This window comes from Sarcophilus harrisii, chromosome 4 (assembly GCF_902635505.1).
Source record: "Sarcophilus harrisii chromosome 4, mSarHar1.11, whole genome shotgun sequence".
NCBI lineage: Eukaryota > Metazoa > Chordata > Mammalia > Dasyuromorphia > Dasyuridae > Sarcophilus > Sarcophilus harrisii.
This window is the reverse complement of record NC_045429.1, coordinates 10,486,583-10,500,933: the sequence shown is the minus strand read 5'-3', so window position 1 is coordinate 10,500,933 and position 14,351 is coordinate 10,486,583. Positions and strand designations below refer to the sequence as shown.

The following is a 14,351-nucleotide window of genomic DNA, read 5'->3' as shown; positions in this document are numbered from 1 at the left end:
CGTATAAATTGGTTTTCCCATCTGGTTCTTCTCACTTTGCTCTCTATGAGTTCCTAAGGTCTCCAAATCTCTCTACAACCAGCTTTTTTGTGTTCAGCCATTGCCTAATCAACAGCCACTTTCCACCCCCCTCAGTTTCTAGTTCTTTGCCTCTACACAAAGAGATCTCTAGATCTCTGGGTAGGGGCCATGTCTTTGGGGTAGAAGCCCAGCAGCGCCTTTCCTGGGCCAAGCTGTCTGATGTACTTGTTTTCAGGAGACCTCACCCCACATCACTTTCCAGGATGGCTGGACAGCTCCCTTCAGTTTCATCTTCTTAAATCCCTCTGCCACATTATAGAGCTTCACATATAGAGGCAAACATGGAGGGGGATACTAGAAGCAGTCCAATGGACCAGTGGTTAGAGTGCTGGCCCTGGAGCAGAAAGACCTGAATTCAAATCTGTCCTCAGTCACTTACCAGCTAAATGTGTGACCTCAGGCAAGTTTTCTGACCTGTTTGTCTTAATCTGCTGGAGAAGGAACGACAGTATCTTTGCCGAGAGAAACCCCGTGGACAGTAGAATACATGGAGTCACAAAGAGTTGGACGTGACTGAACGACTAAACAACGAGAGGTTTACTCGTCCAACGTACTCATTTAGCAGATGGGGAAACTGAGGACGAGGTAGATAAAATAATTTGCCAAGATCACTGAAGGAACACATCATCAGCAGAATCTGGTCACAAGAGCAGACCCAAAGCTAGTGCTGTTCCCATGCTTCCACACGTCTTGCTGACAATCAGATCATGGTCTCTCTAAGTAAGCAGATAGTTGTTCTAAAAAAAATCTGTGTGAGAAGATTGAATCATTGGGTCTCTCTGCAGTTTCACCTGCATTCACTCTCAGGGTGTCTCTGCTGAGTTGGATCTCAGTCTAAACTTTCTAAGGAATTATTTTCATCATCTACTTTGGGGGGAGGGAGAAGAGGATAAAATTGCTTTTCATTTTCTGTCATTTTAGGCTCTGATGATTTACACATGACCTTGACTCCAATCTAGGCTCCTACTTGGCTGCCATCCTCTATTCACTGGGATAAGATGTTTAAGCGTGGGTCGGCTCAGGTTCTTTTAACTTCCTCATTAGATTGATCACTTTGCATCACTTATACAGTCCTATATAATAGCATTCATGGTATTATCATGTTTTTCCTCCCACCTCCTTTTTTTTCAGCTGACAATTTATTCAACAGGTAGAGCCTATAGTTATATGGATCATTGTCTTCTCATCTTTATCCTACCATCTCCTCTGGGGTCTTTTCTTCCCCCATGTTATTTAACATTCAGATTTGTGATCAATGATTTGAATGAAGGTGGGGTTGACACGTGTGGATGATTTCTAGGAGAGTTGGATACAATGGATAACAAGGTCAGGCTTCCCAGAAGTCTCAGTAGACCAGAATACTGAGCTCATGGTGAGCAGGTGAGAGTGCAAGCTTCAAGAGACCTTGAGAGGCAGCAAGAATCTTGGGCTTGGGCCGGATCACCTGAATTCAAATCCCAGCTCTGCCATTACTACTTATATTAAGTTTACCTGTCCCTTAAACACATTGCCTTTCTTCATGTAAATGGGTGAGGTTGAACCGATGACTTTGAAAGTCTCTTCCATCTCTGTAGCATGATTCAATGGATTTATGATCTATGAGTTTATCAGTGTGGATAATCCCTCCCCTGGTACAGATTATAACCCATCACCGACTCCTCATCCACAGTGATTCTTGTCTATAGTTTTCCATCACTCATCTACAGTGGGCATAATGGTCATTTGGGGTGTCTTTTTCTATTTCATAGATGTCAAGAAAGCACTATGGCTACTTAATATAATCCAAATAGATAAATATAATATCCTTCAATGAGACTGAAAAATCTTGTATAGTTACGGAATTGGAGCGGAAGGCGTGACCAAAAAATTAGTTCCGTGATGATCTAGAGGGTTTAAGGATTTTCTTTAAGGACTTTAAGGACTCTTTAAGGACTACACTCTTTAGGAGTCAACAGTGACTGACAATCATGTGAATGTAGGCTCTCTCACCAAGAGAGTGATCTCCCAAACCAGAAAGGCAACTGTCCCACTGAATTCTTTCCGGCTTGGGCCACACTTGGAGTCATGTGTTGAGTTCTGGGCACATTTGTAGGAAGAATAAGAGAGGGACATCCCCATCATATTCTGCCATGGAATATTGGACAGATGGTTGGATTCGGAATGGAAGTTAGTTCATTCTCATCTGGGCCACTTACTACTCTGTGACCTTGGTCAGTTCCTTACTCCCTTTGAGATGCACCATAATGGAAGAAAATTGAAAAGTTAAGATTGCCTAAAGGAGAACAAGCAGGGCAGTGAGAGAACTGAGCGTGGCATATGAAGGTCTGGATGGGAAAGGAGCTTAGAAAGGAGAAAACCCAGGAAAGTTGGCGCTGGGGGAGAGCAGAGCAGGATTTCTGTCTTCAAGCAAGTGAAGGGAGGTCATGTAGAAAAAGCAAGAGTTTTTTTTTTGTTTGGCTCCAGAAAGGTGGAAGAGATGGCAGTTGCAGAGGGGAAAATTAGGCTCGGTGCAGGGAAATCTTTTAAATGGTTAAAGCTGCCCCAAAGTGGAATGGGTGCTGGAAATGGAACCTCCAAGCGCTTCAGGGCAGAGGCTGAGTGACCATCTGTTGGCAATATTGCAGAGAAACAGATGAATTAGAAGACCTCTGAGGTCCTTTCTAGCTCTGAGACTCTATCGTTCTGATGTATGAATGACTGATCTCTCTCTTAGCAGTCCAACCACATAACCAACTAGCCATATTTATAAATATGACTTTATAAAGTCATAAACTTTGAACTTCAAAAGCTTCCTTTCTTGACCTGAAACCATATTTCTCCTCAAGCTTTTTGTCATCCTTCCCCATGCTCATTTCCACAATGAAACCACCAACTGCCAAAGATTATGTCGACTTTGGGCCAGTGGGCCAAGTTCTTTAAAGAATTTTTATTTATTGAGCAGCTAGGAGGTGCAGTGGATAGAGCACCAGCCCTGAAGTCAGGAGGACCTGAGTTCAAATTTGGCCTCAGATACTTAACATTTCCTGGCTGTGTGACCCTCGCGAGTCACTTAATCCCAACTGCCTTAGGGAAGAAAAAGAATTCTTATTTATCTTTCAGGATAGACACAAGAAAAATGGCCAGAAGAGAACCTCACTTAGATTCTTACTAACTCTGTGATTCTAAACAAGGCTCTAATCTTCTTTGAGCCTCAGTTTCCTCATCTGTAAAATGAAGAGGTTGGACTAGACAGCATCTGAGATCCCTTCCAACTCAATAACTATAGCCTATGAGTCTAAAATTGTCTGGAAAGGTCAGAGAACCTGCCTGCTGTAAGGTCACTTCATTTATAATTGGACAAAGACTTCACAGTGAGAATATGAACAGTCAGATGTCCACACATAATCTAAAAATAAGATTTTAATCAATCAACAAACATGTATTAAACATCTATGATGTGCTGGGATGTTAGAGATACATAGAAAAGCTTTTTAAATTCTCTGCCCTCAAAGAGCTTACATTCAAATGGGATGGGGGGGGCAGCAATACCTAAAGAAGTGTTTATATGTATATATTTTGCAAAATACATACGTAATAAATGAAAGATAACCATAGAGGAGAAGGCACAATAAGGGAGAGTTCTGGAAAAAATCCTCCTGCACAAGGCAATATTTGTGGTCACATCCTGAAGAAAGGTTAAGAGAGAAAGATAGACTGGGAAAGGGGGGATAATTTCCAGGCATGAAAGATGGCGGAGGCAAAGACATGGAAATAGGAATGGAATATAAGGATCCAGCATGGTAAAATCATAAAATGCAGAAAGATGAGGAATTCAAACAAAAGGGAATATATTTCATCAACACCCTTTTCCTACTATTCTGCTCCACACACTGTTTAAGTTAGAAGGGAACCAAATAAGAATAAAAATATTTTCTTTTTCACACTTTTTTCTTGGGTTAATATGGACGGCAAGAAAACTAGCATCTGATAACCATCTTTCTGGTGTTAAATAAGCGTCTTGGAATCTACCAAGATTAGTCCATGGACAACCAATCCTGTCTGTTACCAAACTTGTCCTTTGAATAAACTCCATTTTGTTCAAAACAACCAGAGTTTGCTCTCTGCCGGCACAGCTAAAGGGTACGAGTGAGCCCTCAGAGCAGACTAACCATCAAGAAATTATGACTTATTCCCAGGCATATTTGCCACTGACTATTGCCATATGTCTGTGTGAATGGTCCGTGTGCCCTCTATGCGAAAGATCCTGAACTTCATTGTGTGTGCTCTGGAATGGGCAGATCTGAGTTTCTTTGGGTTGATTTTGGAGATTCAGTGCTGGAAGTACATCAGTTCCTCACAGATCCAATCCCATTGTTGATCAGCACAGATTCTTTAAACTGCTCTATTTTGATCCGAGTCCATTTGCTATTGCTCTGGCAGTCTGAGGGTTCCCTATTGTGCGTATACCCCATAGTAGCGTGGAAATCCAGTTGGTGTAACCCCCTGCCAGAACTCCCAAGATGGAGTGGCCCAGTAGCCTCAGCCTCCCCAGCAGCAGGGTTCACAAGAGATCGCCACCATGTCTGGTAATAAATCCTAACTCACCAGACGGGAGTCATTTAGTCTCTTTTGACCTTGAAGTTATTTAGAAAAAGTACCACATCAGAGGATATCATTTGCCCTTCCCCAAACCAAAAACAAAATAATGAAGTCAAGAAGCATGTTTGGAGAAGTAATTCCCAAGGGAAAAGAAACCTTTTTACTTAGAAGTGATTCTATGTTGTGCAAAGTCTTGAGAGTTACCATCTTATTGGAAGGACATGGAAAGTCTGATCACGATTTGTATTTTTAGTACATTCTAAAGCACACACTTGAAATACTGAAATTACATTCGTCTGGAAAGAAGCCAAGTATTTTTAAATATTCAAGCCTGAGCTGAAGATGAATTCATGATTCTTAGAATTGCTTCCTCCCCAATTCTTTCTCCAAAAAAAGTGCTTGATTTTTTTTAGTATATATTTTTTTACTTAAATAGACTGTAACATAATAGAGAGAGTGCAAGACTTCAATCCAGGAAAACCTGAGTTCAAACCCTCCTTTGACACTTAATGGCAATCTAGCCCTAGGTATCTCAAACATTCTTCTGGGACTCTAAATCATAGAGGGGGTGTGATCTGCTGTGGTGAAGGCATTTGCATGCTGGGAGTTCCTATTCTGACAGTCACAAATATTTAGCAAATTTGCATATTTCTCTCCTAAATCAGTGTTTTAGCCTAACTTTTGGTACATGTTTTCTGCACTCATAGCGAGTGAAAGTTTTCCATCTTTTTCAGGCTCTTCTCGGGGACCCAGCCCTCTGACAATGGGTGCTCAGGACACCCTTCCTGTGGCAGCAGCATTCACGGAAACGGTCAATGCTTATTTCAAAGGAGCAGACCCCAGCAAGTAAGCCCCAACCTTACCTATCCTAAGGCAGCTCTGTTTGGAAGAATTGCATGTCCTCTGTTTTTCAACTCTGAATAAACATGGTACTCCTGACACCCAGCTCCAAAACAATCTAATTAGTCAAATAATAGGTGGGTTAGCTAGTAAAGTATTTTTTTTTTATTTTACTTTCTCCAGTTACATGTAAAAACATCTTTTGGTTATACTTTTACATTTCTTTCTTTTGCATATTTCCTTATGAATCATGTTGGGAGAGAAAAATCAAAACAAAAGAGAAAAACCAGGAGAAAAAAAGACAGAACAAAAAGTAAAAAAGTGAACATAGCATATGTTAATTGACAATCTCCATGGTTCTTTCTTTGGGTGCGAATGATGTTTTCTATCCAAAGTTTATTGGGATCATCTTGGATCACTATAACCATAGAGAAGAACCAAATCTGTCATAGTTGATCACTGCACAAACTTGCTATTGCTATGTATAATGATCTCCTGGTTCTGCTCATTTCACTCAGCATCAGTTCCTGTAAGTCTCCCAGACTTCTCTGAAATCATCCTGCTGATCGTTTCTTACAGAACAATAATATTCCATCACATTCATATCCCATAACTTACCCAGTCATTCCCCAACTGATGGGCATCCACTCTACTTTCAGTTCCTCACTCCTACAAAAAGGGCTGCTACAAACAGTTTTGCAAATGTGAGTCCTTTCCCCTTATTTATGATCTCTCTGGGATCCAGTCCCAGTAGACACAATGCTGAATTATAGGGCATGCACAGTTTGGTTGCCCTTTGGGCATAGTTCCAAATTGCTCTCCACAATGGTTAGATCACTTCACAACTCCACCAACAATGTATCAGTGTCCCAGTTTTCCCACATCCCCTCCAACATTTATCATTATCTTTTCCTATTGTAGTAGTCAAAATGAGAGATGTAAGATGGTACCTCCAAGTTGTTTTAATCTGCATTTTAAAGGAAAGGGATTTCATGATGAACAAAGACATTGCTTTTTATTTATTTATTTATTTTTTTGCTGAGGTAATTGGGGTTAAGTGACTTGCCCGGGGTCACATATTTTTTAATAGCATTTAATTTTTCCAAATACATACAAAAATAGTTTTCAACATTCACCTTTGCAAAACTTTGTTGAACAAGACATTGTCATGAAATCCAAAAGGATTTTGTTTTGCTGCAAAGCAAAAATATTTTTGGTCTCTGATAATGTCTAGAAAGAATTGAGCCCAACAGTGTTTTACAAGTAAGGTAAATGAGACCCAGAAAGACTTCATGATTTGCCCATTGTCACACAGCTAGTATGTGTCCAAAGGTAGCATTTGTATCCACATCTCCTGACTTAGGGGCTACTACTACCCATTCCTCCATATAACTGCAATATATTGCCATGAGGAACTGGGGGTGGAGAAGGTGACAGTAACGAAAATGGGAGATCGATGTGGATGGTAGTTCAGCCTCCAGAGTCCCGAGCTCCATGTCACTTGCCCCCCATCATCGATAAGCTTATATCTGGAGAGCATCCCTCATGAAAGGAAGGACTCTGATTCTGGCTGGAACATCTCCCCTGACAGCCATAGCAGATAGAAGCATTGTCCTCCCTGTTTGACAGATCCCTTGATGATGTCCATGTTCTGTGAACGGTTAAACAAAGAACATAATCTCCATTGTCACATCTGTCTCCTAAGATTTTGTTATTGTTATTTCAAAAGCCATCTGATCCAACTGATTATCTGAATAAAGATAATAAGATAATAAAATAAATAAAATAAGAGTCCTCTTAACCTCAAGCCCAACAATCCCTCCAGCCAGTCTCTACCTAAAAATCTCCAAGGCTCTCAAGAAGCCCAGGACACTTTGGGACAGTTCCAATGGTTAGAAAGTTGGGGTGTTTATTTCTTGATGTGCTCCCTTCCAACTTAGAAGCCTAGTAAAGTCAGAGGATCATAAATAAAATAGCAACAACAACAGCCAGCATTTGTATAGGCTTTAAGGTTTGCAGAGTACAACGCATTTATTTGTGAATTAATTTGGTTAAAGCATGAGCTCCAACTGAAAGGGAATTTAGGGGTCATCTAATCTCCCCACAAGATTTTCCAGAAGGGCAAACATTAAACGCCTTCCCATCATTCCACAAGAAATCATGGCAAAGTCAAGATTCCAACCATCAAATGAGATGACATTTATAAAGTAATCACATAGTAGGTGCTTAATAACTATTTCTTCCCTTCTCCCCACTATCGTAATCCCAACTTCAGTGTCCTTTCTACACATCATCCTACCTCTTTGTCCATCAGGCTGATGACTTTGTGCAACTCTGACTCACTTAAATCCATTTTGCTAGAAAATCAAGACATCACCCTCCTGATCCCCATTGGTCCTCAGACCAAAAGTGAAGAAACAGCAATAAGTTTTGCCCTCGAGGGACAAGCAAAGCAACTCTAATCCTTCTCCCAGGCTTTCCCTTCAAATGCCTGAAGAGAGCAATTGTGATCCCCCTGCCCCCAGCCCAGCCCAAGTTATCTCTTCTCCAGGTCCAGGATCCCCAGGTCTCTTAAGAAGCAAGGAAAGCATTGACAGTAAGTTGCTAAAAAAAAAATGCACCATTACCCAACCCAACAGGTCCCAAGGTACTGCTTTCTCCCATGAATTTGTTTCCCTTATATCAGAAATGAGATATTGTGTGAGAATCACAAATGTATTTGTTTTCAGAATAGTGTGGGATTAATCTGCAATGCAATTAAAAATCCTAGCAGGAAAATTGCCCTGCCAGGCGAGCCTAGGTTACAGCTGGGGACTTAATGATATCCTACACAGTGAATTTTCCTGGAAAACAAGTGTGTGTGGAGGGAGGAGGGGGGAGCAGTTTGGGTTTTGATTGTTAACTTTGTTCATCTCTGCTCCCTCTCCCGCCCATCTCTCTCTCTCTCTCTCTCTGTCTTTCTGTCTCTCTCTCTCTCTCTGTCTGTCTGTCTGTCTTTCTCTCTCTGTTTCTCTGTCTGTCTCTCTCTGTGTGTGTCTGTCTTTCTGTCTGTCTCTCTGTCTCTGTCTCTGTTTCTGTCTCTCTGTCTCTGTCTTTCTGTCTGTCTCTGTCTCTCTCTCTCTGTCTCTCTCTCTCTTCTCTCACTCTCTCTCACTATCTCTCTCTCTCTTTCTCTGTCTCTCTCTCTCTGTCTCTCTCTCTGTCTCTCACACACACACACACACACATTCACACACACACACACACACACACACACACACACACACACACACAATGAAAACACCATTGTCTTCGTTGGCTTAGTGGAGAGTCCAAAATTTTATTTGTTGAGTCTGATTGGGGCAATTAGATGGTACCATAGCATACAGGGTATTGAGCCCAGAATCGAAATGTTCATCTTCCTTAGTTCAAATCCAGCTCAGACACTAGCTGTGTCATTCTGGGCAAGTCACTTATCTCCATCTGCCTCAGTTTCCTCATCTATAAAACGAGCTGGAGAAGGAAATGGGAAGCCACTCCAGTATCTTTCCAAGAAAGCCTCAAAGAATCCAAAATGACAAACAACTTCTCTTTTAGCCATGGCATTTATTTGAATTTTACTGATTATGTGTAATGACGATTGAGGCCTCGATATACTTTTAGTAGTTCTTGTTATATGACTGATCATTACCTATTTTCTCTTTCTTCTGAAACCTTGAGTGTCTAAAGTCTGGCTTGAGTTTTAAGGTTCCCCTGGGCAACCAGCATGAAAGATGCCTTCGGTGCTGCAGCCTAATCTACACAGATTATCCATAAATGTCAAACTTCTATGTATAATATCTGTATTTGATCCTAGCCTGAAAAGGTATTTGAGAAACAACATTTGCTTCTCAGCCAATTGACTTTACTCTTTAATCTACAAAGCTTCGCGGCTGTTTGAGACGGATAAATATACAGGTTTTGAGAAAATGAAAAGCCGGCATCTTCCGACAGCTCCCACATTTGAACTGCCTGAAATAGCAACTGGCTTTGAGCTTCAGTTTCATCCAGATCTTCTATGTGGATATTCAACCTCTGAGAGCTCATTTGAAGTAAAAAAAAATTGTACCTGTCCAACTTGCAAAAAAGAAAACTTAGGTTTGATGTCAGGAAAAATTTCTTAATAAAAAGAGCTGTCCCCAAATCTAATGAACTGCCCCAGGGGGTTCTCCCTCACTGGAAATCTGCAAGCAAGCCTTGGGGAAGCATTTGGAAGTCTCAAAATAATAATATTTTCAATTTAATTAAGATGTTGATAAAATTGATAGTAGGGTCCTTAATGGCCATTTCATTCAACTCATAACCAAAAGATAATCCCCTACTTTGCCATTACTGAAACTACATATAAACTCACCTATCTGTCTATACTAATGGCAGGAATGGCAAAGTCTATACTAATGGCAGTAACAGCAAAATAGACAAGCTTCTCCTTTTCCTCAACCACCTCTAAGAAGCAACAAAGTACCCTTCTCCCTCATTCAGCTCCCCTCAACCAAAGTTTTTTTTCCCCCTCCAGTCAGCTCAGTTCCCAACAGCAAGTGCAGAGCTCAGATCATCAGGGAGCCAAACTCTCTTCTCAGCTCTTCATTGGACTGCTGCTCCATAAGCCATCTTCCCAGCTGGGCTGAGCAGACATTGTCTCTCTTCAAGCAACAGGGGGACAATCTCTGTGATTTCTTTCATTCTCTTGTTTCTTTGGTCCTTTCTGGTTCTGTCCCCAGCCTGCTGCTTCCAAAACAGACTTTCTTTGTATCAAGCAACTCTTTATCTTAGGGGGAGAAACCAGCGTTCAGATTTCTGTCAGACACATCTCAAATATAGCTACACCAAAAAGTTGGCGTTACCATGGTTCCCTAGCTGTGGACATCAGGGTGCACATGTGCATGCACACACACACAGACATGACCTATATATAGATACATATACACATATTCACAGATATGTACACAATAGAGACATGTTCCATAGCTGTGACCCATATCTATTCAGACTTGATCGAAAAACGACTGAAGTTTTGCCAAATTCATTTGGATGGCTTATGTTAGTTGTTGGGAAATGACATATTTAGTCACTTGTTGCCTCCAGGAAGGCTTTTTCCTCTGAGGGGCTGCTTTCTCTGGTCCTCTCAGAACTGTTGTTTTCTCCCCAGGTACTTTTCTCCGAGTGGCTATTTCTCAGAGACTGATTCAGGTGATATTTAATATTTATGTAACTTGGAACAAGTCACTTCTCCATTAGCTACAAAATGTGAAGGGTGGGCTTAGCAGCTTACAGCTAATTCTCCTAGTCAGTGGCTAGCAAATGGTTTGTGGAGGATTTGAACCCAGATCCAATGTTTTTACCCTTATACCATATTGCTCCTTCAAAGGACAGCATACGTGATGCAGCACAGTTCTAGCAGGAGGGATACAGAATGATGGTAAAGGGGCCTCTCCTAGCTCAGGGCTGCTCACTAATCCAAGAAGGGCAGCCCTTTGTTAGAGACTTGATTACATTCATCTCCTGCACCAGAATCTTTCTGACATTATTCCCATCTAAACACAGTGGGTGAATTTCTCCATAACCCATCGCAGAGAGAAACCGACTCGTCTCATGGGTCAGCCCGATGGAAGGAAGCGGCAGGAGGCTGGTCCCAAGGGGAAGTGACTTCAAACACAGCTGCTGTGATCCTTCCCTTCTTTCCTGACTGGATGCCCACACACAGCAGCAAAACTTATTCTGAATCATTGCCCTTTTCAGCATCTGGGACCAGCCTCCTTCTACTTCAGTGACCATGTTCTCGGTTGTATTCTTGGTGCTGAAAACAAGAAAAGGATTTACATGGTAGTGGAGGAGACTTCTGTGTATATATACATCCATATGTATGTATATCATCAATGTTATCATTGATGTTATTCCAGCACCATGCTGGGGACTAAAGTCGGGAGATCCATTTTCAGTGGAGGCAGCCCTAATATATTAGGTACTATATTAATTAATATATTATTAATATATATAATTAATTAATATATTAAGTACTATAGTACTTGAATGTTCTCCAAGAACTTCACATACATTGTCTCAGGTGGGCCCCAAAACAACTGCCAGAAATCTCTAGTAAGGGTATTGTCACCCGCATTTTACCATAGGGAAACTGGGAGAAAATTAAAGTCACTTACCTAATTATCCACATTTAGTATCAGAGGCAGCATCTGGACACATGGCCTTCTAACTCCAGCACTCTAATCACTATGCCATGATATCTCCTGTGCTTGCCCTAAGGCCCTGCACCAACCCTTTCTGCTCTACTAGGTATGTGGCCTTAGCCAAGTAACTTTACCCTGTTTGCCTCAATTTTCCTATCTATAAAACGACCTAGAGAAGGATATGACAAACCACTCCAGTATTTTTTGCCAAGAAAACCCCAAATGATGGTCATCAAGAGTCAGATGTAACTGGAAAATGACTGCCAAATTTTTTTGTTAATTTAATTAATTAATTAATTTGAAAATTTAAAATTAATTTAAAAAGTCTATCTGGACCCTAGGCAGGCTAAGATACATTTTGCTACAGAGCTACAAAAGGTCAGATTATCCAATCAATCAAATCAAATCAAATCAAAATAATTATTCTCTCAGTTCTCAAGAAAGCTGGGTTATCCTTCCATGCTGACTCCCTTTAGGGCAGGATAAATACTCTAAATGTGTAAATAGTAAGTTGTGGAAGTGATCCCATGGGCTGTTTCCATGGGCCAATCTTTCAATCAAAAACCAACCAAAGGACTTTGAGACAACCTCAGGTCAGATCAGCTGCTGGTGGTGAATTCTAAAAGACCTGAATTCAAATCCCATCCCTGACCCATACTGACTTATGACCCTGGGCAAAGTGTTTAACCTCTCAATGCCCCAAGCAATGATAAAAGACTAAATTGGGATTCTCTTTCCATTAATGAAATTAAATAAATGGAAAGTCACTGGGAGAAAAAATTTTAAGTTATCAAAGAAAACAAAATGAGTTATTAGACGAAACTGGGAAGTCAACATAACCAGTCAATAAAATGGACATTTATTAAGTACCTACTGCCTGGGAGATGCGAGAAGCACAAAATTAGGAAACCATCCCAAATGTTTACCCCTAGAAGTTTGTGTCTGAGCTGTGGTAGAGCATTCCAGCCTTACTGGTCTGATCAGCCACAGTTGGACACACGGTAACTTGACTCTAACAGTGATGCCATTTTGGGCCTCTTGGAGAACGAGGGACAGCAGCCAACCAACTGCCTACTAAATAGACTAAGACCCTCAATATCTGCTGAGTATTGATAAACTGGAGACGGGCTTCCCCAAATTTGTTGGAATCTTTACAAACTGTTAAGCCATTAGAGTTGATAGAGACAATAATTATCTAATTTAGCCTGGTTCAGTATGATTGATTTGATCTTAGAAGGAGATATTTTGGGCCAGAACTTGAAACAAGGTACTAAGTACAACCGATAGAAATGATGCTTGTGTTCACACCTTTAGAGAGCTCATAGAAGCAAGAAATATTTAAGTACTCATTGGAGTCCACACGTTTGGGAGATTTCAGGGTTTAATATGAGATATCTGAATTCACACCTCCCTTGAAGCTCTTAGGGCCAGAGAGCATGCTGGGAGATATCCCACAATCCCACTCTCAGAGAAGCAGCATAAATACAGTTCCAGTGAGCCACTCAAGGGTCTTACTTCAGAACATTGATTGGGGTTGGAGAGGAGCACTCTGGGAGGAAGCCCACAAGCCCTCTGAGGCAAGAGAGATTCATTTTCATCTTCCACCTTGGTGCTGGCCGGAGGCTGAAGAAAGCAGAGGCAGGAGTAAAGGACAAAGCTGCAAGAGCTCTTAGAACCAAACAGAGAAATAGGCCTGAGCTAACTGGGCTATATTGAAGGACACAATAAAAGATCGGAACTTTTATTAGCTGGCTATGATTTTGGAGTAATTATTTACTTGTAACTGAAACTAAGGCTGCCTCCAGAAAACCTCCCCAAGAAACCCTCTCCCCCCGAGAGAACCACCATCTTATTATTTTAAAGAAAAAGAACACCACACAAATCAAATTGAAATTCAAAGGAACGCCACCAGAAAGGTGAAGGGCATTGAGATCATGCTACATGAGGAGCCATTGAAGGAGGACCTTTATCCTGGGACAGGACATGACAGCTACCTTGAACATTTGAAGGGCTGTATGTGGAGAAGGGATTGGATTTGGTCTGTTTGGCCCCAGAAAATAGAGCAGAGAGTCCAAGTTGGAAGGAGCCCAGTTGGGCTCCATGTCCTGACTGGCCCAAAATGAACAGCTGCCTCTGGGCTGGATCCTCCTCTTTGGAGGCTCTCAAGCATGGGAAGGGACCTCATAGCAGAATTTGGCTATATGGGGACAGCAGCTGAGACCTCTTCCCACTCTCAAATTCTGTAGTTCTGAGATGAAAAGACATTATAGCAGTCTTTGGGGAAAAGAAGGGGCTGTCCTGTGAGAGAAGACTAGCCACGTGGTCAGCCACAAATGTGTCAATGGGCAGACTTATTGGTGTCCTGAAAAAAACACTATAAATCACATCCTAAGGTCACTTCTAAAGGTGTCACCTCCGGAAGGAGAGGTCTAGAAAACCCTCCGCTAGGTACGTGGCAGGCTGATTGACTCTGAGCCACCCATTGGGCCGGCTGCCTCTTGAGCCCCTTCCAGCTCAGAGAACCTTGGGATGGGGAGTTGAGGGAGAAAGAGCCCGTCTACCGGCCCGTCTGCTGCCCGGGGCTCCTCTAACCTGCCTTTCCTTCTCCTTGCCCCCTCCCTGATGTTTGCCCCCCCAGATGCATAGTGA

At 41.7% G+C, this 14,351-nt stretch overlaps 1 protein-coding gene across 20 annotated transcripts in view; it reads left to right on the top strand.

Annotated features, from left to right (window-relative positions):
• SGIP1 (SH3GL interacting endocytic adaptor 1) overlaps window positions 1-14,351 on the top strand; it is a 271,977-nt gene that overhangs the window by 244,246 nt on the left and 13,380 nt on the right. For all 20 annotated transcript variants that reach the window (XM_031968951.1, XM_031968947.1, XM_031968949.1 and 17 more), the window contains one exon: window positions 5,394-5,505. In XM_031968951.1, coding sequence (XP_031824811.1) covers window positions 5,394-5,505 — 112 coding nt within the window. The remainder of the gene's footprint in view (window positions 1-5,393; window positions 5,506-14,351) is intronic.